The 26382-nt window shown below is 52.5% G+C and overlaps 2 protein-coding genes across 2 annotated transcripts in view; one reads left to right on the top strand and one right to left on the bottom strand.

Moving 5' to 3' along the window:
- Positions 1-1271: 1271 nt before the first annotated feature.
- On the top strand, positions 1272-2628 carry LOC518124 (uncharacterized). Its single transcript, XM_010807326.4, has one exon. The coding sequence runs from the start codon at positions 1283-1285 to the stop codon at positions 1580-1582; it is 300 nt and encodes a 99-aa protein (XP_010805628.2). The 5' UTR covers positions 1272-1282; the 3' UTR covers positions 1583-2628.
- A 3956-nt stretch (positions 2629-6584) lies between these two features.
- The window catches only part of TGFBI (transforming growth factor beta induced), a 33493-nt gene continuing 13695 nt past the window's right edge, over positions 6585-26382 (bottom strand). Inside the window, exons 3-17 of the mRNA NM_001205402.1 lie at positions 24795-24859; positions 23411-23571; positions 22930-23094; positions 22555-22701; positions 20039-20180; positions 16854-17066; positions 15879-16016; positions 15137-15282; positions 14176-14312; positions 13221-13351; positions 10713-10837; positions 9141-9243; positions 8475-8554; positions 7695-7719; positions 6585-7240 (exon numbers count right to left, since the gene is read on the bottom strand). Of these exons, the coding sequence (NP_001192331.1) occupies positions 7200-7240; positions 7695-7719; positions 8475-8554; positions 9141-9243; positions 10713-10837; positions 13221-13351; positions 14176-14312; positions 15137-15282; positions 15879-16016; positions 16854-17066; positions 20039-20180; positions 22555-22701; positions 22930-23094; positions 23411-23571; positions 24795-24859 (1819 nt within the window). The 3' untranslated portion in view covers positions 6585-7199. The remainder of the gene's footprint in view (positions 7241-7694; positions 7720-8474; positions 8555-9140; positions 9244-10712; positions 10838-13220; positions 13352-14175; positions 14313-15136; positions 15283-15878; positions 16017-16853; positions 17067-20038; positions 20181-22554; positions 22702-22929; positions 23095-23410; positions 23572-24794; positions 24860-26382) is intronic.

The following is a 26382-nucleotide window of genomic DNA, read 5'->3' as shown; positions in this document are numbered from 1 at the left end:
TCGGACACAACTAAGTGACTAACACTTCCACTTTTTCAAAGGTGTTTCCACATTACTCAGGTTCCCAGGGGTTCCCACCAGTGTGAATTCTCCCAGGTTGAAAGCCATGTGGGTTTTGAGTCAAGGTCTTCCTGCACTGCTGGCACTCGCAGGGTGTCTCACCAGTGCACGTTTGTGCATTTGCACATCTGCTGAGCTGGCCTGCACTGCGAGATCTCTCTGAAGGCCTTTCCACCTCACACCAGTTACGGTTACGAGTTCTCTCTCCTCTCCTGCTGTCAGGCTGCCATTGCTCCATGGAGGGACAGCCACGGGGCCATGTTGCAGCCTCAGAAACTGGGTTGTGCTTTGATGGCCTACTCAGTCTATATTTACGGACGGCCTACTATGTGTCTTATGGCCTCCCTTTGTGGTTCAGCTGGTAAAGAATCTGCCTGTAATGCGGGAGACCTGGGTTCGATCCCTGCGTTATGAAGATCCCCTGGAGAAGGGAAAAGCTACCCACTCCAGTATTCTGGCCTGGAGAATTCCTTGGCCTGGGTCACAAAGAGTCAGACACGACTGAGAGACTTTAACTTTCACTGTGTGTCTAAGCTAGATGCTTTGGGCAGAGGACTTGCTTGCTGCCTCAAGAAATGTGCAGTGCTGTGGAACTCAGACCCGTATCAAGGCATTTAGACTAGGACTCAAGAGGGAGTGGTCCTCAGGCCTGTGCAGGAGGTCCCTGTGCATTTCTCTGAGGAGAGGGTCCCCAGCTTCTGTCAGGGGTCCCTGCTTTATGGGAACTAGGAGTCCTGGATCTTGACTGGAAGCGACTAGGGTCTGAATGAAGGTGTTTCCCCCCCGGGTTGGGCTGGGCTTGGAAGTTGCACCTTGGCACTTCTGGGGCTGTTCTTCCTTTGTTCTCAGGCATGTTTGGAGGAGCTGCCTGAGCACGATGACGGAGGGACTGAGCTCACAGGGTGTTTACACCTGGCCCCAAGTTCCCTCCCCTTCCCCACTGGGGTGGGGCTCACCTCCTCCTCCTCTAGAACTGCTTCCCTCAACTGCTTCCCGCACTCCTGGCACTTGCAGGGTGTCTCACCAGTGCACGTTTGTGCATTTGCACATCTGCCGAGCTGGGCTGCACCATGAGATCTCTCTGAAGGCCTCTCCACCTCACACCAGTTATGGTTACGAGTTCTCTCTCCTCTCCTGCTGTCAGGCTGCCATTGGTCCACGGAGGGACAGCCACGGGGCCGTGTTGCAGCCTCAGAAACTGGGCTTCACTTCTCGTGAAGCCATGTCTGGACGTGGCAAAAGCAGCAAGGGTCTGGGGAAAGGCGGCGCTAAGCGCCACCACAAGGTTCTACGTGACAACATCCAGGGCATCACTAAACCTGCTATCCGCCGCCTGCCTCGTCATGGTGGTATGAAGCGCGTCTCCGGGATCATCTACGAAGAGACCCGTGGGGTCCTGAAAGTGTTTCTGGAGAACGTGATCTGGGACGTGGGCACCTACACCGAGCATGCCCGACTGAGAGCTGGCATCAGGGAAGTGCCCTGCATGCAGGTGGCTTCGTTGAACTTGAGTTCTGTATGAGCCGTCATCAAGAAGCCATGGGGACTCCCCAGCCCTCCTGACAGGGGCAAAAGTGGCTTTCCATCCGTTCACTCAAAAACTCATATCTGCTCAAATGAGGATATTTAATCAGAAGTCTTTCTCCTCTCTTTCTCTCTCTCTGCTGCTCCCAATTCTCAGACCGTCTTCCTCTTAACAGAACTGGAAGAGGAAGATCCTGGAAGGAGGAGTAGCTCTCCAAGCATAACACTTCCTTCCCAAAGTTGGGAGAGGGTCAGGTCACCTGCTCCAGATGAAGTGATGGGCTCTGCAGTGTGATTAAGCAGCCATCTGTCTGTCCTCTGGACTCAGACGTTCCCACTGACCTGGGACTGCTGACACATGGGTGTGCTCTCTTCCCAGCCAAAGTGGGCTGAAGCTGCCCCAGGGATGGTGATGCTCACAAGGCCACCACCTGCTTTTCTGGAAGAGACCCAAGGAGCATGCTATGCGGGCTTCCTTCAACACACACGCAGGAGAAACACCCAGGATCCCCCAAGGGTCTAGGAAGCCTCCTCTTCCTCTTCAGAGAGCAACCAGGGCCTGAGCCCAGTGTGCTGAGTGAAAGGACCATCTGAGCTCTGGGTCCAGGCTTTGGGGTAACACCTTTTGAATGCTGTATGCCAGGCCCCGTGCTAGGTGCTGGGACGCTGGGTAGGACCGAGGCCCTCCCTCACAGCAGCTCAGTCCCTAGCAGGAGAAGCCTAAAAGCAAGTTGGGGGTTATTCCAAATAACCCCTTAGGGCTGTGATGGTGGGTGCACAGGGATGGAGGGAGGGGCTTCTGATGCAAGCATAAAGGATGAAGCTGAAAAAATGGATTACTTCCAGTTTCTCTCCTTTCCCTACAGGCTTCTCAGTCATTGAAATTCAAATTCAAAATTCAGCATCCATTCAAAGCACTCAAGTCAGAAAATGCATCCTCCTCACCCCTCTTTCCCTCTCCAGATTTAGGTCCTCCTGCCCAGGTTATTGATGACATGCATGTGGCCAGATCCCATGGACACACCAATGATTCAACGTGGCTGATGCTCCCTCCTTCTTGAAAAGCTCTCTGCTAGTGACTTCCAGTCCTCCTCACACAACTTCTCAGGCCCTTTTGCTGGTTGCTCTCCCTTTGTTGAGCCAACCCCAGGCTCTGTCCCAGGCACCGTCTTTTCTCTATATTCCCTCACTAGGTGATTTCACCCAGTCAGTGTTTCTGAATAACACCTATAGGATTTGATGACACCCAACACCCCATCTCAGGTCTGACCTCTTCCCTGAGCCTGAGGCTTGAATACCTAAAAGCCTCCTTGACATCCCACTTGGATGTTTAACGACTTCTCCAATGTAAAATATACAAAGCAGAAACCTTACTTTCCTTCCAGTGGCAGCTTTTCTTCTATTCATTTCTTGGTATATACCAAAAAGAATTGAAATCAAGGCCAGACATTTGTACACCCACATTCATAGCAGTATTACTCACAGTAGCCAGAAGCAATCCAATTGTCCGCTGATGAATATAATGAATAAACAAAATGTGGTATATACACAATGGAATATTATCCAGCCTTAAAAATGTTGGAAACTCTGACACATGCTACCGTGAGGATGAACCTTGAAGACATCATGCTAAGTGAAAGAAGTTGGTCACAAAAAGAAAAATGCTGTACGATTCTATTTATATGAAGTCCCTAGAGTAGTCAAATTCATAAGACAAAAAGTCAAACATTCGTTACCAGGGGCTGAGGGAAAAGGAGAATGAGGAGTTATTGTTGAATGGATATAGTTTCAGTTATGAAAGATGGAAAGAATCCTGGAAATCAGTTGTACAACCATGTGAATGTGTCTAATGCCACTGGATTATTCACTTAAAAACAGTTAAAACGGTAAACTCCATGCTACGTGTATTTTACCACAAAAAAAAAAAAAAAAAAAATCTGATTATGACACACCTCTCACCATCTCTCTCCCTCAACTAAAACCCTCCATGGCTCCTCATGGTCTGAAGGATAATGTCTAAAATCCTTACCACAGCCCACAGGGTCAGGCATGGTCTGACTCCCAGATATCTATCTCAGCAGATGACTCTTCTCTACTCCCCTCCGGCCACATGTGCCAGAGACTTTAAGCACACTGTTTTTTCAGCTCAAATGCTCTTCCCTAGCCCTTCACCCTTCAGGTCTCAGTGTCAATTCGGCCACCCCTGTGATGAATGGAGCTCTGATGGCAGGGCCCTTGCAGCTGCCTGGGGGTGCAGGTGGCTCTATGGAGCCCGCCTCCAACAGGCCAGAGCTGGAAGTTTCCCATGGGGCAACCATACCTCAGTTGCTCCCTTCCTCCTCACCCAGTCCTCTGACCACCCAGGAGTAGATGTGAAGAGCGAGTTATCTGTGCCTGAGGCTCCGTTTTGGGCCTCTCGGTCCACTGGGTGTGTGTGTGTGTGTGTGGGTGTGTGTGTGTGTGGGTGCGTGTGTGTGTGGGTGCGTGTGTGTGTGTGTGGGTGCGTGTGTAGGGGGTTAGTCCAGACTCCCCCAACCCCTACACTTATTCTCTGAACTGGCTCAGTCTGGGATGTGAACAGAGGACCCCGTCAAGCGGATGTGTTCCTTTCCTTGCCAGGCAGGGACGCCAGGGAGGCGGCCCCATTTGGCTTTTCGGGGCAAGGCACCAGGCCCAACTGTCATTCTGAGGCCTTCTTTTCTGGGTTTAGAAAGCTTTCTGAGCACAAGATTCCAGGCAGCTCCGCTCAGACCATGACACTGAGTTATGGTTTCAGGCACAGAGGTGCTCTCCTCCACAGGGGAACTCCCCCTTGTCCCCCTTCTTTGCTGACATCCACGTGGCCAGGGCGTCCACAGCTGGTACTGACTCACTCCTGGCCCCCCAGCAGCAGGTGAACAAGTGGTGGTCTAGGCTGTGAAGGAGCTCCCAGGCCCCAGGGGCTTCTCAGGAGGCCCCCTAGCACCTGTGTCCCACTTGCCCATGGCTGCCAGGGCTCCTTCTGAGTGGACCCTAGGGTGGGTGGGGCACAAGGGGTGATTAATTGTGAAGGGTCTGGTTTATGTTTCAGCCCCTACCTACACTGTGATCTGGCAAACTACTTCACCTCTTTGAGCTTCCTTTTCCACAGCAGTAAAATAGAGATTCTATGCGTCCTTGGCATTTTCAGGTGGCGCTAGCGGTAAAGAACCTGCCTGCCAATGCAGGAGAAGCAAGAGATGTGGGTTCGATCTCCCTGGGCCCAGAAGATCCCCTGGAGGAGGAAACGGGAACCCACTCCAGTATCCTTGCTTGGAGAATCCCATGTACACAGGAGCCTGGTGGGCTATAGTCCATAAAGTCACAAAAGAGTCGGACATGACTGAAGCAACTTAGCACACACACGAGTCCTTACCTATTTCACAGGGCTGATGTAAGAAACAGAAACGATAATCCATTTAGGAGCAGAGCCACGCAGCGGCCCCTCCTTTGCCCCATCACTGAGCTGGCCTCCTGTGGGAAAGGCCTGGAAAGCCCTGGGGCTTCAATGCTGACGGTCTTTGTGGGCCTCTCCAGCTCAGAGGCCTGGGAGCCTCAGAGTGACAGTGGGGAGTGAAGGGAGCCAAGCGGAGCCCCTTTCCCTTCTCCTCTGCCTCTTTGCCTGGTTGGGGCTCAGCAGGCAGGGCTCGAGTGGCCTGAGCCCCCTCCTGGCTGCTCTTACCTTCTGACACAGTAAGGACAGTGCACACCTCTCTCCGGGGCTCACCCTCCCTGGGAACATCCAGTGGCTGACCCCTTGGCCCTGGGTGTCCATCCTCAGATGGCAGCACCTAAGCTTAGCCTGAGTCTCTGGGAAATGCAGGGATGGGGATGTTTAGGACCCAAAAGGGAAGTCAATCCTCTTTGGCTGGGAGGGGGGCGGAGGGCCACGGCTGCGCATGGTTCTGTCACAAGGAGGACTATCCAGCTGGTAGAATGGACAGAGCCCCCCCTTCTGGAGGAGGCTGAGATGGGGACAGGGCTGGGGTCACAGGGACAGATGGTGGGGTTTGGACATTTTTAAGGAATTGTGTGGTGATTTTTGTTTTCCATCAAAAGGATCTTTAGAAGTTGCGCTAATAGCCTCTTTGGGTTCTGATGGCATCTTGTGACATGCAGGTGTGTGGATGCGGAGTCTCAGCACCACAGCTGCAGCACCCCAGCATGAGCAGGGCATCAGAGGCAGCGAGGCTGCAGGAACCCCTGGGGGAGGGTGGCCGGACCAAACGTGCAGAAGCCCAACCCTTATTTCTTGGGACATCTCCCCAGCCTCCCGCAGCCTGACCTCCTCCCCCAGGTCAGCTCCTTCAATTCCTCCTACTTCCTCCCACTTCCTGGAGCCCCCACTTGCTCAGATTCCTTCCTGCCTGTCACGGAGTCCTTGAGTCCATGTGGATGGGCAGGCGACAGGGAGTGCCATTAGCAGATCAATGAGTCTCTGCCCCATGAGAACAGGGCCTTGTCTGCTGACCAAACCTAACACTCATATCTAAGGAATGAAGGCATGGATGACTGTATTGGATGACGTGTAACGGCTGTCTTCCCCCAGACGTGGAGCCACACTGGGGAGGGGCTGTGTCTGCTCCTCCACAGCCCTATCCCTGGCAGCACTATCTCTGGGTTGTTGGGTCCCTTAAGTCAACCTTGGCCGAGTGAAAAGGGGGAGGGCAGGACTGCCCCAGTCTCCAGGAAAAGCAGGATGCCTTTGGGAAAGACACTACTTGGCTCCCAGCTGCCCCAATCCTGAGTAGTTCCAGACAGCACGGTAAGAATAAGGATACGTAATGCTATGCTGAGTATTTTATAAGAACTATGTCCTTTCATTCTCATGGTGGACCTATGAAGTCGATGCCATGGTCACCCCCATAAACCATCCCTCAGGGCTTCTTGCCTAGCTGCTCCTGGTGGAATTTCAGTGGGAGGAAGGTCACAGCCCCAAGAGACAGAATCCCAACCCTGTGGATACCCAGGCCGGCACACTGTTCCCATCCACGTACGTGTATATTTCTGTGGTTTTATTATTACAAACACACCATGGCTCTGCCACACCTGGGGACTCCTGAGCTCCGCGTGCTCACCAGCCCTCTCTTTTCTAGGTGGACAGGGTCACACAGAAGGGTCCAAGCCACATGGAGGCGCGAAAAACATTTGGCAGAGCCATTCAACTCATAGCTTATAAGGATGCCATTTCTCCAACTGTGAAAGAGCTTTACAAACACCGTGCCAGGTCGCCCCCGTGACGCCGGATGGCCTGATTCATGTTTTGTGAGCTTCAGAAACTTTGGCTTCCTTTTCCAGTGTACATGGCACAGGCAGGAGATTCCAACAGGTCCTTGCTGGAAGTCAACGCCAGGCAGTGACATCCAGGACTCTGCACTGCAGTGGGCTAACCGCCATGTTTAGGGGGCAAAAATGAAAAGTCTATTTCTCTCCCTCCTCCCCCCGCCCCCACCCTCCCAAGGCTCAGATCTCATTACGGTGTGACCCATGGGCATCAAAGTGTGATCATTTGGTTTCAAAAACATTCAGTCTCTTTGGCAAAACGAGAGAAAGCAGCAGGGAGCTGCTGAAATGCATTCCTCCTGCGGTCCTTCACACTAGTGCTTCATCCTCTCTAACAACCGCTGATAGACAGGGGCTGAAAGAGAGACATTGCAGAGGTGAGAAAGGTGCAGACTCCCCACGTGTCTAGGACACTGTCACGAGGACCAACGGCCTTCCTCTGCCACCCTCTCCTGCACAGAGCAGATGTTTCTGGTCTGTAAAACTTCCGATCTTACTCAGTGATGATCAGGACTGAGGTATTCTCCGTTTCCCAGCTTGGGACCATATCCTCACCACAGGCTCCTGCCAAGTCTCCGTGCAATATTCCCAGGTTCCCAAAGCCAAAAACTCACATAAACCCTAAAAGGCTGGTATTCATCATCTCCATCTTATGGAGAAGGAAACCAGGGGTTCCGCGTCTGACCCCAAAGGCCGTGTTTTATGGCACCATGATATTCTTTCTACAGACAGCAGATGGCAGGTTTAGGCCTGTTTCAGGATAAGACTTACATAAGTCTACGAGAACGTCAAACCCAGACCAGACTTACCTAGTTTCACAGAGCTCTGCGTGGCCTGAAAACAAAACGCAAGGTGTCAAGTTCTCTAGCGGCAGTTAGACCTACGCTTGCTCATGGCAGTGGCTTTGCCCATGGCCATCCTTACTCAGAAAAAATGGGGGGCTGAGGAAGAGGACGGGGAACTGTGGAACTGCTGGGTCCTGTGGAGCCCCAGAGCCAGGCTTCCCCCTAGACTATCATCTGGCCCTTGGGGAGCTAGGCCCACACAGGGGGTGGCAATCACGAACAGGAACTCTGGGCCAAGAACCCTCCTCAGGGAGCACTAAGGAGACCCCCCTCTGTCCAAATGTAAAGTGACATATTCCAGCTCCAGACCTTTGGGTTAAGGACCACCTTCTGCAGCCTTGTGTTAAAATGCAAACTTCCTGTAACATACCCCATATTCCCACCTGACCCAAAGCAGCAAGGGAGCCTGCATGGGATCCCTGGACAAGCTGGGGAGCAGGAGAAGCAGCACAGAAAGTCAGAGCGGCTCTGAGAGGGAGGTGGGGCTGAGGGATTCTCAGCTGCGGCTTCCCCAAAGACAGAGGCTTGAAGGCCTGGGATGTCACCCACCAAGGAAACAGGCTGCCTGGGTTTTTATTCCAAACTCCCCAAAGGCCAGAGCTAAGGATACTCCAATGGGATTGGGAAGAAATGACGGGAGATCCCTGGGTGGACAGCCAAAGGAGACAGGTGAGTCCCCTCCATGGGCCCGAGCACAGGACCCACAGCTATTCAGGCCAGAGGCCCACATAGCTGGCATCATACCCTGGAGAATGCAGATGCCTGTTTGAAGATTTCAAGTGCAGAGTCTGCAAGTTCGTCGCCTCGTTCCTGAGGTCTGTTGGCTGCAGATAAAAGAAAAGGCAGCTTGGATGAGAGAGATATGATTAGCATGTCATTCACAACTGCCAGGACTGAGGGGCACTGTTGGGTTTTCTGGCTTACATCCTCAGATGAAGTCTGCCTTCATAATGTTCCTTAACTCTCAGAGGAATTTAGCCCGTGGGGAAAGAGCTCAAAGAAAGGTGAATGCACAAGTGAGGGGAGAGGCCGGGCTCCACTGTAACTTGGTTGGCAGTTAAGAGAGCACAGCCGGGGCGGGGTGCTGTAGGAGGTGTGTGCTCTGCACCATGTTCACAGCACAAAGCATGTGAAAAACAACCGGGTTCTGTTTGCGTGGGGCTGGGACAGCGAGCCAATTCAGCAGAGAGACGTCTCTCCTTCAGCTACTGGTGTAGCGCATCTGAGCCGAGAGTTTCTAAGTCGCTTTTCAACCAGCCCCAGCCATGCTGTTCACAGATGCTCAGTCCGCATGTACCACATTCATTCTCATCTTTGCCGACAGCAGTGTTTCTACTGAGTGCTAATAGCCATGTGCAGACATAGGTCAGTGGTAGGCTGAATGGGGATGTGGTTCCTTTAGGGCCTTACCTGGAGGCTGCAGGACACTGGAGATGGCGTGGACCACGCCATTGGTGGCCATAATGTCCACCTCAGCAACAGGTTCCTTATTGACACTCACCACGTTGTTTTTCTGGGAGAAACAGAGACAATGATTGTTGAACGTGGAGCCTGTTTATCCCATCCACTCTTCAACCGAGCAAACCTTAACTGAGCATTTCTGGATGCCAGATCCTATGCGAATTGCTGAGAACACTCTGCTAACTGGAATAGACCCTGCCAGTGAGAGACCACTGGTCTAGTGGGTTCAATGTAGTTATTTATTTTAAACTTTTAATTTGGTGCCTGAGTATAGCTGATTAACAATGCTGCCGTAGTTTCAAGCGAACAGCAAAGGGACGTACCCATACACATACGTATCTATTCTCCTCCAAACTCCCCGCCCACCCAGGCTGCCACATAACACTGAGCAGAGTTCCCTGTGCCATACAGTAGGTCCTTGTTGTGGTGGGTTCAGTTTAATCCCTTATGTGGACTCAGCACGTTGCAATTCACAAATGCTCTTTTGTATGGCTCATTTAGTCCTCACAGCAGTGCATAGTGAAGAGGGAGCTATTAAGGCCCCACCTGAAAGAATGGGAACTCGAGAGAGGCCAAGTGCCACCTTTAAGCTGAGGAGGAGGACAGCTGGGGACAGAAGCCAGGTGTCCAGCTCTGGGGGCAGGGCTCTTTCCACTTTTCCTCCATGTCTGACTTCAGATTTTCTCACAGGGTAAATCTGTCTCAGGCTTTCCTGAAAGACCCACAGATCAGACCCAAGGGGGACAGGGGAAGTGAAGCCAGAGACCGACAGGACCCCGACGCCCCAAACCAGGTGCTGAGAGACTCTCAGACAGCCTGCAGAAGTCACAGGTCAGGCCATCCCTGCCCCCACCTGCCTTCCCACACTTCCGAGAGAAGCTGATGAGCACAGGCATGGCTGGGGCGAGGCGAGAGGCAGGAGGAGCAGAGGCTAAGCTGGCCACGTGCTGCAAGGCGCTCTGACCATAGGGCAGGGCGGGCCGGGGCGGTCAGTGGCCTTGGCCAGTGTAGGCAGGGAGGCCCAGCAGTTTCACTGTAAGGTAGGGACCTTCTGAGGCGGCTCCAAAGGGGAATGGGTATCATCAACGTGCAGAGTGAGGGAAGGGGCACAGATCAAGTATCAGAAGAAAAGCTTCTTTTTTTTTTTCTTCTGGGCTGGTTAGGTTCATGGTACAGCTCAGTGAGGCCCTGGACTTGGGGGTGATGGAGTGGGAATGGATCTTTCAAGACATGTAAGTATTGCTTATCAGTTCCTTAAGAGGGGGTTACATTTAATAGCTTCTCTCAGATGCCAATCAGATGCTTTTTTCCCCTGCAAATCTGGAAGTGCTTATTCATGCCTAAGCACAATCTCCCTTAATTTCTTCGGAAGACTCTTTTTTCTTTTCTGATAAAATGCACTCAGAGATTCAAGATGCACCTTAAACACAGCGTGTGTCTAATGCCATCCTAGGGATGAGCTGTGTCCCAGAGCCCCAGTGGCAGGGCACTGCCAGCCCTTTAAATGTTACACACACTCACTGAGCTGACTTCCAGCTTGTCGCCTTGGAGAGACTTCAGCCGCACCAGGGCCCCAATGCCTCCGCTGACCAGGATTTCATCGCCAACATGGTATTTCAGGATGTTGGCAAGCTCCTTGGCATTGCCTGCAGGTATGTGGGAAAAGAAAGCAGAGTTAATCCTAAGGCTGGTAACTGGTGTGGTCAAGGAGGGCCCAAAGGAGAAGATGCAGGTGGTCACCCCTGTAACTGAGAACCCCCTGCCCAGGTAATAAGCACTTATTGAGCACCTACTGTTTGCTCAGCCCTCTACTCCATCATTTGCATAATGATCAGGGGAACAAGTCATATGACAGTGGCCATGAAGCTACTCGTGCATTTGACGGGCTGCTAGGTTAAGTACACGCTTCTGCGATGTTGAGAAGGAGTTAATCCATTATCCTCTATGAGTGTGACTCATGTTTCCATGACTAAATAGTTGCTTGGAAAGCCAGGGGTCTTTCCAGCACCGGCATCTGAGACATTTCATCATCAGCATGGCTCCCAACAGTTATAACACAGCAGTGAAATGTTTACACATTCTGCCCTCAAATGCATATTCTGAGACGGCTGTTTCCTGAAGGGAGAACTTAAAAAGAGTCGACAGCTGCAGTCTGGAGGAGCTATGGAGCCGATGAGGTCAGGGCCGAGGGGGGTATCCCTCCACGGCGTCCCTCCTCATCACGTCTCAGCATTCTTTCCAGCCCACATCAGCTTCTCCACCAACTGGGGAAAGCAGCCAATTGCTCATAAAGGTGCACAGGCATTTCCCCAATTAAGTGTGGGAGGCAATTCTTAAAGCCGCCAGCTGCCCTTGCAGCTTCGTCATGGCCTCCCCAATACTCATATTACCAGCCAAGTGGCTGGATACCCCCAGGGCTCATGGATGGCTATTTCCAGCATCTTGAAACTGAGAACAGAGGAAGCTTGAAAGCACTGTGGGGAGTTCACTTGGTTATTGACAAATTCACATGAGTGCCATGGGATGGAGCCATCAGGTACCAAGTGATTTCCAAACACCCACAACTTCGAGCTGACAAGTTACTCTTCCACAAAAATACAGCCTGGAGGTGTCGAGCTGAGTTGGCTCCTGGGGTGGGAGGGGTCTCCTTCTTTAGAGATCTTTAACATCTGGGTCAACCTCGGACACCTGGATGGGCACCATCACCCCTCGGCATGCTGGGGTCTAATCCTGCCTGCAAGCCTGGGGGAGGGCACGTTCGGGGAGCCTTGCCCAAGCCCTCCCTCAGCTCCTGCACAACCGAAAGTGAAAGGCAAGCCGAGCAGGCTGGGCCACCTGGGGAATATTCCACTCTTGCTGAACCGAGAGAGAATGGGAAGTTTACGTTCAGAATGAACTCCTGTCTCCTCTGGAACACATGTCAGCACTGTAGACACAGGCATTCATTTAGCAGTAAAGAAAATTGAATGGGACACAGACTCAGTTCACAGCTGCCAGAGCTTTCTATTCTCCACTCAGGAGTGCGGGCGGGGGGTGGTATAGATGATATGGGCCCCAAAGTTTGGCCAAGGTCCTTCCTCCTCCTCCTCAGGCTCACCTTTCTATGCTGGGGGGGAAGTCTGGTTCCCAGGCACGCATCAGCATACACACCGCAAGCCCACCCCACCTCCCATCATCATGGCCGTGATGCTGTTACTGATGGGGGACGCGTGCTCAACACCACAGGCAATGTTTATTGAATCCTCACAACACTCTAAGCAAGGTATTCTTACCACTCTTACTTTTCTAATGGGAAAACTGAGGGCCAGAGACACTAAGCAACTTGTTAGAGGTCACTTAGCTGGTAAATGCCAGAGCCAGGGTTTGACCTGCTTTTGGGTAATCCAGGAGCCCAAGCTCCTAACCACTAGGCTGTCTCTCAAACATCCCAACTCAACTGCTCAGGGCCCTGACTAGCTTCTTGGTAAAGCTTTCATCTCCAGGAGGGGTACATGGTGGTGTAGGGCAATGGCTTCATGAGCAACTCCTCACAGATCCTCAGGGGAAGACATGCCTGCTGATTGGGCTGGTTGTCACCTACCCTCCGTTCCTTTCTACTCTTCTCCATCTTGTTTGCTGCCCAGACAGGCTGACCACTGTGAAATGCATCATTCAGGCTCCCTTGTCCTCATGCAACCAGCTGCCAGGAGGTCGCTGAGGGAGGCTGTAGCACCTAGACGCCCCCTTGCCATGCTCTGACCCCAGCAGCACGTGGTTGTCCTGTGCCCCTCGTCCTAGGGTCTCCCGGGCCATGCCCTCCCCTAGTCACCCTCTTCCTCAAGCACCCCCAGGTCTGCAGTGATAAACATCAAAAGGTCTTATCACCCCTTTGTATCATCACCCTTTCCTGGTCCCTTAACCCTGCCCACACCTCTGCAAATAATCTTAAATTCCTTTCCGTCAAACCCTTTGCCAATGGTCTCCTGCTGGAATCCTGACCGATATGATTAATTTAGAAAAGTTGACAAATGTACTTAGGTGGGTCTTTACCCATGAGTTTGTTCAGTTCTCCACGGGGCAAGGCTTGGAAGGCTTCATTGGTAGGAGCGAAGACTGTGTAGACTCCTTCCCGGTTGAGGGTCTCGGTCAACCCTGCAGACTGGATGGCGGCCACCAGCATGCTGTGGATACACACACGGAACATGTCACCTGCCGGTGGGCGCAGGGGGTCATCATGTGCCCAAATCCCGCACCACTATGGGCAGGTGGAGCCCACAGCATTGGCATTCATACCCTTGTTGGGTTTTGTACAAACAGGGAGCAATCCCAGTCTGCATCTCCTCTCCATGAATGCAAAGCTCAGTGAAAAGCCATAAGTCATCAGCCAGAGGGGGAAGGAGGAAGGGAGAGGTCAGAGCAGGACTGACCTACAGACTGATCGAGCCACAAGGGCCCTGGGGGATGTGATTCTTGGGGCTGGGGGGTGTGGCAAAGGGTGGGTGGTCTCCCAGGTTCTTATGCAGGTGGCTGAACTCGGTGGCAGGAACCACTTGATGTCACGGCACCCAGTGGTGAGTCAACAGGTCAGAAATGGAGGGAGCAAGGCAAGGAAACAGAGCGTTGCAGGGAGTCTGGGAAGGAGAGGCCAGGAAACTGCCAGGGCCTGGAAGCTGACGCTTCACAGGGCAACTCCTTACGGGCACAGGGCCAGGCATGCTCGGCTTCCCTGGCAGAAGTGGGAAGCTTTCCTTGAACTTGGGAATAAAAGGCAGCCCCTCCCTGTCCCCATGGACTTGAAGAATACCCTCCAGAAGCAACCCTTCTCAACCTAAGCTTTCAAGGTGACCCTCATCCTTTCTGAATCCCTGGCCAGGGAGGTCACATCAGTGCATGGCCAGTGTTCATTAAACCTCTGAGGGTGGGAAGCTTGACAGACAACTGGCACCCAGCGTCCTGCCCTAGCATGACCATGCGGCAGAAATCCCCTGGGGACAGGGCCAGTTACCTGAAACGATTGTCCCCCTTCAGGACGTCCATGACAGTCCCCATTGGAGGGGTCAGCATCCGGTCCATGGTGAACAGGGTCCCGTATCTCCCCCTCTTGTCATGGGCTGCGATGCAGCTGTTCTCAATGCACAGGCTCTGTAAAAGGGGCAGAGAAAGGCCAGGTTACCCGCTACCCAAAGCAGGGGCCTCCCGATCTGTTCAGGGCATATGGTGGTGGCTTCATCCACAGAGATCAGTGAATATATATGGGGTGCAGCCTTAAGACTAGGATAAAAGGATGTGCTTTCTCCAAGAAAAAAAAAAAAAAAATGGTGTTCCTTAAGGTAAGAAGAGCCATCGAGGCCCCAAGAAATTTACAGACAGGGTTAATCATGAGATTATTATGTGACACGAGAGGGCCATTGACAGTGATCAAATGAAGTGAGTCTACTGATCTGAACAAATGACAACCATCTTTAGCCAAATGGTGCAGGCTGGTCCTGAGCAAGGGCTGTTGTATTGTACTTCCTGTTTGCTATGCCAGGGTAATAGGTGGGTTTGAAGAGAGAGAAGAAACAGTTGAAGAGAGAAGAGAAGCTTTTGGATCAAGGAGGGCTGTATGGTTAGTTCAGGTGACTTCTCTTCACAAAAGCTAAGAAGGATCCAAACCCTCCACACCTCCTCCCTTTGTTCATCACTCTGGGGTCAGGTGGACAGCTGCTTACCCAGCCAGGCCAGTCAGATGTGCAATTCATTCCCAAAGGCCTCCACAAAAGGGGGTTAGACACATTTGGCAAAACCCCATTTTGATACTTTGATATCAGATAGTCTTTCTAAAATTCATTCCTTCCTTATTAGAAACTAGTTCTCAGGCAAGCTCCTACTTATTAAGCACTTTTTTGTTTTTTTAAACACTAATATAACTTCCATTGCTTGGAGCTGAGATAAAGAAACAGCGTGATTTAGGACCCAGAATTTACATTACGATAAACGAAAACTCTCAGTTTCCTGCCGCCCAGAGTGTCCAGGGTCTGTCCGTGGTACAGATACTTGGAGGCCAGCTGATCTTTAATCATGTGGTTCAGAAGCAAATTCTTTGTCCGGGCATTAATCGGAGGGGTTCCATCTGCAAGAGAAGGCGTGGTCAGGTCCAGAAACTAACTCTGGAAATGAAGAGAATCAGAGACCATGCAGCAGAAAGCCTGATCCCCCTTTTGGAAGTGGAGACTGAGAAATCCGGCAAGGCTGCCAATATTCCTTAACATCTGGCATCTTCTGAGAATTTAAAAAAAAAAAAAAAAAGTTCGAGCTCATCAAGTGTGTTTGGAATTTTGCCCTAAGAGGGAAGGGAAGGCCTGGACACAACTTGGCCCTTCTCTGCCTTCTCCATGGACATGGTTCAGCTGTATCCTCACTATGACCTCCCGACTGTCACAGTGGCAATCGACCTCGCAAAGAGAATGACAAGGGAGCACTCTGCTTTCCCGACAGACGCACACTTCAATTCCGAGGACCAGATCCCCACATGCATCCTCTGCTCTGCCAAATGAAACAGCAGCGCCTCTTCACTTTCTGGTGAAGTCACATCTGCTTTCGGCTGAGCTGGTTGGAAGCACGAACGGTCCATGGGGAGCTATAAATCTGGCAGGGTGCCGCGGAGGTGACAGCAGAGGGGCGGCTGCCCCCAGGGACACATGTGCCAGGCTGCCTTCCCCATGATACCTTTGAAGACAGAATTCATGGGGGCCAGGAGGGTCAACCGCTCATTTCCGGAGAGATGAGAGCTGAGGCCAGCTTGTCGGAAAAGGTCAATGGCTGTGGAAACATCGGAGTCTGCAGCCAACTCAAATAGCGTCTTGGCTACAAGGAAGGAGAAAGTGGGTTCAAAAGTTAAAAGTACTGTTTTCATTTACCATTCATCCACCCCAGAGTATGACATACATCAGCAGGAATGTCATCTCTTGAGTCAACAACCCCTCTAAAACACTGCTGGGGCACAGAAGGTTTGTGACATCAGGGGAATGGTCCCCCAGAAAACCTTGCTTGATGGGGAAGTGCAATGAGGCTCGGGTGGGCAGGGGGCCTCTGTCCCAGCTCTTGGTCAGGGTCTTGTCTGCTGCTGGGGAGGAAGAAAGCACATGGTCTGTGCCATGGCTTCTGAAGAGCTGACAATGCCAGTGACCACACCCATGGAAAGCTTTCTTCTGGGTTGGTTTTTCCTCTGTGAAATCCTTTCATTTCTTAGGAGTAGAACTCCCTGGAAATCCAAGATGGCACAAAGATGCTGAATGGAACCCAAGCCAAAGTCCACTCATCCTTTTCTCCCTGGGCCAGTGACCCTAGGATGCTTGGGCACAACTGAGAAAGCAAACGCTCTGAGGTCAGCAAATGGCCTTCTGTGCCCAACCAGAACAGGCAGAGCTTCTGAAAGGCTCCTGTGGTTGAGCCTCCCTAGACACTTTCCATGGCTCTCCCCGGCTCACAAGATAAAGCCTGGACTCCCAAGCCTGCAGCTCTAGATTCTTCACAATCTGGCAAAACCTGCCAGGTACCCAGGCCATCTCTCCTGGGATGCTGTGAGCCAGGTGCAGGCAGGGAAACAGCTCCCAAGATCCCTGAATTCCCCTAGGCACACCACCATGGGTGGCACAGGGGACAGAGGACCGGACAGGCCAAGGCCCCCGAGGCATGGCTCACCTGAGTCAGGGATGAGCAGCTCGTCGATGAAGTGGATCACCCCGTTGGTGGCCAGGACGTCTTTATTGGAGATGATGGGTTTCCCGTTGATTGTGAGCATGTCCCCGCTGCAGCCCACCTCCAGTGTGGTGCCCTCCAGGGTCTCCAAGGACAACCCTGCCACAATGGCTTCGGCACACATGGCCGATTTCAGGATGTGGTTGTTGAGCAGATCTGGGGGCCGAACAGGACACAGGTTAAGTCAGTACCAGCCAGGCTGACCTCAGGTGTCACCTCGCTGCCTGCCCACAACTGGGAGGATTCCATCATCTCTGAGGCTAACAATCAGATGAGCCTGGGGCACCACACAGACTGGATCCTTCTCCTCCTCACTTCCTAGCCTAGCCTCTAAAACTAGCCAGGGCTCTGTGGTCAGACTGCCTGAGTTCGAATCTCACCTCAGCCACTTAGCAGCTGTGGGACCCGGGGCGAGTCACTGAGTCTCTCTGAGTCTCAACTTCCTCACTGGTCAACAAGAAGCATGCACAGCATTCATCTCTTTGGGCTGGTGTAAGGATGACATGAAGCTAAATCTAAGCACCCAGCACAGTGCCTGACGACAGAGGATATGCCCAACAAATGCTAGTGATTAGGTGGCGCTAGTGGTAAAGAACTCATCTCCAAAGGCAGGAGAGGGAAGAGACGTGGACTTGATCGCTGGGTCAGGAAGATCTGCTGAATGAGGGCATGGCAACCCACTCCAGTATTCTTGCCTGGAGAATTCTGTGGACAGAGGAGCCTGACGGGCTGCAGTCCACAGGGTCACAAGGGTCGGATGTGATGGAAGCAACTTAGCCCACAGCACGCACCTGAACTTCAGGGTGAATTCTCTTGTGTGTATCTGAACCACCCGGATGGAAAACCTCAAATGTGTTTACCGTGGGATTTTTTTTATCTACTGATCTTTCATAAAAATGAAGTGTGGTAGGAGAAGATGAAAAACTGTAGCATGTGAAAGTTCTGAATCATCTGAAGATCTTGTTTGTGTTTATTTGAACCCAATTCCCTGGTGGCTCAGACAGTAAAGAGTCTGCCTGCAATGTGGAAGCCCCGGGTTTGATCCCTGGGTCACAAAGATCCCCAGGAAACGGGCATGGCAACCCACCACAGTATTTCTGCTTGGAAAATCCCATGGACAGAGGAGCCTAGCAGGCTACAGTCCATGGAGTTGCAAAGAGTCAGACACGACTGAATGACAATCACAAACACAAAGGTCTGCTTAGTTGCTGTGGTCTGCGAGAGGTTGGGGGTGGTGATCAGCAAGCCATGGTCTCTGCTGCCCCACTCACCCCACCAGTAAATCAAAAATAGAATCGTGCTTGTTCAAGTGCCGCTTTGGCATTAGGGCAGGGGCTGGGGGTGCTGAGGCTACAAGGAACGGTGGAGGGAGATGTGGCCAGCCCCTGCCAGGCAGAGCTCGTTCCGGGACTGGGGGTCATGGGGGCCCTCTGTCTTGTGTTCTCAACACAGAGGCAAGTTTCAATGTGTCCTGAGGGTGGGAACCAAAACCACAGTGTCACACACAGGAGGAAGCTCTGAGACCCAGCACAAGTGCTGAAGGCCAAGAAGACCAGCACGGACCCGTTTCAGCCGGTGAGGAAGACAAAGGACTGCAAGACTGCTATGGGAACTAGGCCTTGGGGATTGAGTTTCTCCGGAAAGGAAGGGAAGGCTAGGGTGGGGTGGGGGCACATGACGAGAGGGTAAGCCAGGCCAAGGCTGGAAGCCAGTCTGCCAATGGGCACACCACCCCAGGGCCACTCCTCACCTGTCTGCTAGCCCGCTAATAACCAGCCTTCTGTAAGGTGGACCAGGACTGCCTGCCTTGGCACTTGCCACCACAGCCCCTCACACGGGCCCTGGCTTTGAGCAGTTTCCTGAGCAGGAAAAGGCAGGAGTGCAAAGGGGATAAACCTGGGGAGTTTTCTCACTTTATAAGAAGGTGTTCTGATACAAAAATAAAAAGGTACTTGGTACAAAACATGTTTTAGGGGGAAAACAGTTCTAAATAAAAAGCTAAAATACTGCGCTGCACCCAAGTCCCATCTCCTAGGAAGCCTTCAGGACCCTCAGGTTGCGGGAGCCACCCCACCCCCACCCCCACGCCCCGCCATCCTCATCCCTGTGACCTTGGGAGCATCTCCATCAATGCACTCAGCACATCAGATTCCAATGACCTGCTTTTAAGCCGTCACACCAGCTAGGCTTAACCTTCCCTGACCTGGACCGCATTCACTTTGGCAGCCTGGATTCCTGGCCCCACAATGTCTGGACACAACAGCTCCCCATCTGTGCTTTCAGAAATGTGCCCTTTTCCATCCCTATAGAGCTGCAAGGAGAACGTTTTACATTTATGGGGTGTCTGAAATGCATTAGGCATTTTATACAGCACATTTCAAAGGTGGGTTTAAATAGATTCAAAAGAAGTGAAGTCATCCCTGGATTATATTTGGGAGGAGCAAGTGTGGTTGGAGGGTTGGGGTACACAGGGGACTGGGGGCCTACTTCCCTTTGCAGGGAACTTGGGGACCACAGGCAGCGTCTTAGGAGTCCTGGAGTTGGGGAAGGGTGGCAGAGCCTGGCCTCCCCTTCTAACCTCCCACACAAGCTTGGTCCTTCACCCTCCTCTAGGAGTAACCAATGCTCCACCTAACTTACCAGCCTGAGAAGGTGAGGAAGGATGAAGAATGAAGACGAAGCAAAGAAGAATCAAGAGCTGACTGTTACTGGTTTTTAATTATAATTTTCGACTATCCCTGAGGCCCTTGGCCAGACACAGGAAGAATTCAAGGGTCAGCATGATGATTCCATTTCAAAGATGCCAGGACAGACCACCCCCTCCCCACATCTCCAAGCTTGCCCTGGCTTTGATCATCTGGGCCTTTAACTCTTCCTGACTCTGGCCAGACCTTACTTTGGACCTCCAGCAATGCATCCTTCCTCAGCCCAGCTGTCCCCCTAGACAAGGCTGCTGGACTCCTTATTGGCTCCTCTGACTAGGGTTCTGCTCTGACCTCTGCGGAGACAGGGCCAGCTGGGAGCAATGGGACAGGATGACAGGTGGCACGTCTACTTGGACAAGAACCAGCCTGGGGCTCAGTCTGCCTACTCTAATGAGGCAGCAGCAGCGGCTCCGGGGTGCTCACCTCTCAGGGCCTCTGGGTCCCCCAGGATCCGGTTCAGGGTCTCAGCAGGGATCTTCTCGAAGGCCTCATTGGTCGGGGCCAAGAGCGTGTACTGGCCGTCACCTTCGAGCAGGGTGTTGAGCCCCGATGCAGCCACGGCAGCCTGTGGGCAGAGAGCAGATGGTGCGTTCCCTGAGGGCTCTGGGAATCTCCGCACACTAGAGGCACACGAGGTCTCACCAGTGCCCCTCTGGAGGGCTCCCGGCTTTTGCAGAAGCCCCAGATGTAAAGACCGAACCAAGGCTCATTTCTCCCCATCCCTCCGGTGAGCTCTGCCCACTCTGGTCATCCTTGGCTGCTGCCCTCTTTTCCTCCTTTCCAACCCTGGGCCTTGGACCTGCAGCATTCCCTCTGCCCTTCCCTTGCTTTTCTGACTCCTATTCCTTCTTTGGGCTTTGACTGAAATGTCATTTCTCTAGATGGTCAGCTTGGCATTGCCCTCCATCCCTACCCCAGCCTGCCCCGCCTACTACCCCCTGATGAAAACAAGTACCTTTCTATTAGACACACTTGCACAGCTTGCTGTCCTCATGTTGCAATTCAGTCGTTGGGTGATGATTATTTGTGTGAGCTCTGTTAGCGTAAGGATGACATAACTCCTTCTCTACAGAGCAAGCAGATGGCTCTTCTAAAAGCATCCTACTGCTATCAGGATAAGCCACAGTCCTCGCTCAGTCTCCAAGGCCCCACAGGGTTTGACCCCTCCAGCCTGGCCACTCCTACCTTACCTGTTGGCTCCCTAGTGCTCTTCACTCAGTCCTGCAGGCCTCCTTGCTCGCCCTGCTTCTGAGCCTTACTTCCCCTCTCCCTTCTACCAACTTAGCTTTTGTCCCCATGTCTCATATAATTGGCCATTTCCAATGTTCAGGCCTCAGCTCAAAAGTCACCTCTTCCAGACAGACCTTCCTGGACCAACTAGACCCTATGGGTCTCCCCTGCTCACCACTCACCGCCTGACTTCACAGCACTTAGCACCATCTGTGATGGCCTTGTCTGTTTCTTGTTTGTGTCCCCCAAGAATGTAAATGCCAGTGAAGACAGAACTTTGACTTGTTCTCCTCTATTCCTCTGAACACACTAGGGAAGTAGCAGGGGCTTAATGAGTACATGTCAGCAGAAGGAAAGACGGGTATTAAGGAGAGCCAAAGGGAAGAAGAAAGCAAGGAATATTTGCAAAACCTGAACAGTAAGAGGAGGTTACTCAGTGGGGACCAGCCGCCGCTAATCAAAAGCTGTGCCACCGAGTCTGTGGGAACAGCAGCCCCCTGCAGACCTCCAACCTTTGAGTGACCCAGAAGGAAGGCAGGGGAAGAGGGTGGACAGTGAGGTCCCCAGGAACCCCCAGAGCCTCCTCCTGAGTTTACTCAAGTGCCAGCCCAGCCTGGGGGTGTTTGTCTCTCTGTGTTGGAGATCTCCAGGGGAGGAACCACCCCACTCCCACTTGGCATCCTTTGTGGTCAGGAAGTTCTCCTTGAATCAGGGCAAAAACCCTGACGGGGCAGCCTGTGCTAACTTCCTCTGGGCAGCTGTGGCTAAGAGGAACGCCCGCCTGCCACCACAGCTGTTAGATAAATGCCTGCTGGCAGCAGGGCCGGAGCAGCATTCTGGGACCCAGAGCAGGCAGAAGCCAAGCCAGATGTCAGTTCCCAGGCTCCCATGTCTATACTCGTGGCCTCTCTGCTGGTCTGGGCTCCAAGGAAACAGGGGGTATGAATGGAACAAGGATCCCGTGGTGGGGACATGTGATCCAGAAGACCATGCAGCCTGAAAGGCCATTTCTCTAGTCCCACAGGTAAACACCAGCATCTGGCAGGAGGAGCTTCCCACTCCGGAACACATAATGCATTCCCAGGCTGCAGAACTGCTGCAGCCACGATCTTGGAACTTTCCAGGGGAGTCAAGGAAAAGAAACTTTACAAGGGAGAAGTCCAGCAGGGGAATGTTCCCAGCACAAGATTATGATGTCTTCCTATGGTCAACCTGACCGCCTGATTAGTGAATTCACCATGTTTATAGGCAACCAGTCCATTCTGAAGGAGATCAGCCATGGGATTTCTTTGGAAGGAATGATGCTAAAGCTGAAACTCCAGTACTTTGGCCACCTCATTCAAAGAGTTGACTCATTGGAAAAGACTCTGATGCTGGAAGGGATTGGGGGCAAGAGGAGAAGGGGATGACAGAAGATGAGATGGCTGGATGGCATCATTGACTCGATGGACGTGAGTCTGAGTGAACTCCGGGAGTTGGTGATGGACAGGGAGGCCTGGCGTGCTGCAATTCATGGGGTCACAAAGAGTCGGACACAACTGAGCGACTGATCTGATCTGATCTGATCTGATGGGCATCAGAGGAACTTGCTCCATGGTCACCTAAATGCCCATGAGCATAAAGACATGCTCCACCTCTCCCACAGAAGAAGGCCCTCATGGGAGGCGGTGTATCCCCAGGCCTTCCCCCGCCCAGAGGTAGTCCCTTACCCGCAGGGTCTCGAAGGTGTCCTCGATTTCAATGATCTGCTGGATGTTGTTGGTGACGGTGGAGATGACCTTATCAATGAGATGCACCACGCCATTGGTTGCGTGGTGGTCCGCTTTCAGCAGGCGGGCACAGTTGACGGTCACGATCTGCCCAGAAAACGAGTGAGCGTGAGTGGTTAACACCCTGGAGGCACAGCCTGTGAGCCCCAGGAAGGGAAACCACAGGACAGAATGTGGAGAAGCAGGTGTAGGAGGCAGAAGACTGTCCATAGGTGACCCCGCCTGGAGGACACGACCCCAGAAACCCGCCCACACATGCACCAGATGTGGCTCAGGGTGGGCACAGGGCAGAGCCGTGGAAGCAGGACTCCCTACCCCGTTGGGATAGTGGTGGATCTGGATGTTGGAATTCTGGTACATGGAGGTGAGGGCCATGCCGTGTTTCAGCTCGTCCGTGAGCACCCGTCTGTCCACCATGTGATAGCGGAGGGCGTTGAGCAGCTCAATGTTGACGTTGCTCACCAGGGAGTCCAGCACTTCCTAGGAGGAGGGTCAGCGTGGCCATGAGGGGGCTGCAGGCCCCACACTCAACAGATGGGTCCCTGCCACCCTGGGAAAGGTGCCCCGGGGACTCCCATTTCTCCAGAGCCCTCTCCTCTGTGAACACTGAGACCTGTCTGGCCACTTAAGTGGATGGAGCGTTGGGAGCCGCCTGGGGAGGCATATTTTAGCTCAAGTGTCATGGCTTTATCTGAGGGCTTAAGGAAGATATGTCCTGAGATGGTAGAAACCACCACAGAGTCTCAGTAAGACGGTCCCCAGGATGAAAGCCCTGGGCATAAGAAGGTCATCTCACAGCTGGCAAGGAGGACCAGGCCTCGTTGCTGGGGGCGAAGATGGTGAAGCTGCCGGGTCCTTCCATCTCGGGCCTCAGCTTCTCTGTGCGGTCCGTGTACAGCTGAGTGGTGGTCGCACCGACAACTCCCAGGGTCTCGTACAGGTTAGAGAGTGGCAGGGCTGCAGAGGCAGACGGTAGAGCAGGGATGGCCTGCGGGACTTCCCCGGCCAGATCACACCCTTCCTCATCTGAGCACACCCACTGGAGGAGGCCAGACACAGCCTGCTATGGGGAACCGGAGAGGCCAGTCACCTGCTTCTTAGAGCAACTCCACAGCCAAGGGCTTCCCTATGTGAGCTCAAGGGATCAGTCATGTTTAACTACAGCAGAGCAAAGCTTTTGTTCATAGACAATCAGATAACACAGGTAGGAACACACACCAGAAACAGATAGCCCAATTACAAGCTAGTCTTAGGGACTTATCTAGTTGTTTTTGAAACTGGTTCCCTAATGGCTTCCACTGGAATGAAAGAGATCTCAGAAGTGCTGTGGGTATTTGCAAGTAATAAAATGTTGTTTCCTGAAATAGCCTGAAGCTCTGGAGGACCTTCCTCTCACACCCAGAGTTTCTCCTGTTCCTTTTAAAGGAGCTGAAACTAAGGCCCTGAGGCACTCCCCCACCCAGTTCCTTCTCTTCCCCATCCCACGCTTCCCGCCTGTCCTGCTACTCAGTAAGAAGGCCATGGCCCCTGTCCATGCCACCCTCTTTGTGACCTTGGTACCAACGAAATCACCCCCTATCTCCTAAACCTCAATCTCACACTCTCAACTAATGAACTAGCAAAGATTTCCAAGTTAAAAAAAAAATCTTCCTAGCACAGTCCCCAGAGGTGTGCAGGACCAAAGGAAAGGTCTGATTTCACACAGGTGAATTCACAGGTACCACACTGTTTGTGGGCCCCGATGGCCACTCATGGTACCCTTGGCTGACTCTGGGAAAGCCAGCCTGCTACTCCCATCCCTACAAGCTCCAATGGGCCAGGTTCCGACAGTTAGGTGGGGTGGCCTGATGTGCCCAGCCCAGCCGGAGGCCTGGCCTGCCCTGTCTGCTCTCCAGCAGGGCTGCTCAGCAATGCTAGATGTATTTAGAATCTCTTGCAGCCAGAAACAACAAAGGCAGGAGCCTGTGCCTGGTGTGGAGGGCACAGGCAGGTCAGGACCAGAGTATGTTCCCCCAGCGTGTTAAGGAGGTCAGCTTGCACAGGAAGGACAGCGTGGGAAACTTGCTGTTTCCAGCCTTCATCCTCTGGACCCCCATTCAGACTCTGCTGCCCCTCACGTGGGTGCTCCTCTTTCCCTCCCTCCTCCCCTCCATCTGCGCCAACAGGCAAGGCTTATTCACCTGCAGGACAGCCCTTCTCTCCCGGGACCTTCTCATATCCAGGACAGCACTCGTAGCTGATGACTCTGCAATGAAGACACGCACGTGTATTAGGCAGGGCTTCCCTCCCCTCTCGTGTCATTGGTCTTGCTCTGGGAAGGGACGTGATGCGGTGAGCACACAGCCTGCTCCTGGAGGAGATCACACGCTCGGTCATCTCTCACCTCTCGTCAGCAAGGAGCTTGTCACACCTCCTCGGCTTTGCACATGGTGCCAGCGATGCGGTCACTCACAGTCATGCAGCTGGGATACAGCCAGAGGACTGTGGCAGCATATTCACAGTGGCAGTACACGTCCTCACCTGAAACTTATCTCCAGCATAATCCACGAGGAACCCAGTGGGAAGAACTGCTGAGAGGCAGCAGGAAGGAGCAGGAGGAGCTCCGGAGCTTTCTGGTTCTGAGTCCGCCACTAACTAACCAACCCAGGCCTCGCCAGCCAGTCCTGTCTCCTCTCTGGGCCTCAGTTTCCTCATCTGTAAGATGTAGACATGTACCGTGTGATGGTCATTGAACAAAATAGCCCATGAACTTCTAGCTCTCTGACTTAGTAACCAAGAAGGGTAGCATATTTATGATCAAGTCTTATTCCATCTTCAACCAAATTTTACAATAAAAACAAAGCTCTTTAAGATGCTTACTGTTTCCTTAAATTAAAAACAAAATTTTAATCAACGAAAATCTTTATACGGTTTCAAAATCTACAAAGGGTTCAATAGTAAAGTGTTCCCCATCCCCCCTCATCCCTCAATCTTCCTTCCAGGAGGCAACTGATATTGCCAGTTTGTGAGATTCTTTGTATTTGGATGAACAAGACTGGCAGTTTATAGTTTTAAACTTTGATGTCACCTGACATTAAAACTTAGACCAGCCCATCATGGCTTACTCACCACCTTCTGGAGGTCTGAAACGTAAAGCTTCAGTCAACCCAACATCCCAGGGAAACCCAAAAGACTGAGGATTTCAAAGAGCAACACAAGGAAGTGTTCCAAGAAAGACTAGCTTCGCATCAAAACCCCCTGTCCCATCAAAGGCCATTCCTGCACCAACGCTGTGAGCACAGACTCTTCCTTGGCAACCCTGGGACCTGAAGCCAACAGCCATGTCCAGCCACTTCCTTTCTTGCCATTTGTCCTTCAGGACAGGAGAGAACACAGCCTTGAGTCACAGCGGGCTTACTACAGAACTGCTCACCACAGCCTCTCACAGGCTGTTTAATGGCATAGATAGAAGAGAAGCAGGCAGATGGGGCAGAAGTTTGGGCTTTGGGGGTAGGAGGGAGCAGGTGCTACTCTCAATGAGCTGAGAAATTCTCCTCTCACTAATTCCACTGGAGTTGTCTCGAGGAAGCCCTGGGAGTCATGTGAACATGAAGCCTGGTTCATCTGTCATCCAGGGGGCTGTCTCAGAGACAGATGAGGATACTCAGGCTGCCAGGGAGCTACAGGTGTCACTGTGCCAGAAACAAGCCCCTAGGACATTCCTGAGGAGCGACATCACACGCTCTCTTCTCTGCCCTTCTTTCTCCATCCTTCTGACTCCTTCTTCTC

Source organism: Bos taurus, chromosome 7 (genome assembly GCF_002263795.3).
Source record: "Bos taurus isolate L1 Dominette 01449 registration number 42190680 breed Hereford chromosome 7, ARS-UCD2.0, whole genome shotgun sequence".
NCBI classification, from domain to species: domain Eukaryota; kingdom Metazoa; phylum Chordata; class Mammalia; order Artiodactyla; family Bovidae; genus Bos; species Bos taurus.
The sequence above is the reverse complement of the archived record's forward strand: the minus strand, read 5'-3'. Positions and strand labels throughout refer to the sequence as shown.

Coding starts and splice junctions, on each gene's coding strand:
- LOC518124 (XM_010807326.4), top strand. CDS start 1,283: ATGTCTGGACGTGGCAAAAGCAGCAAGGGTCTGGGGAAAGGCGGCGCT.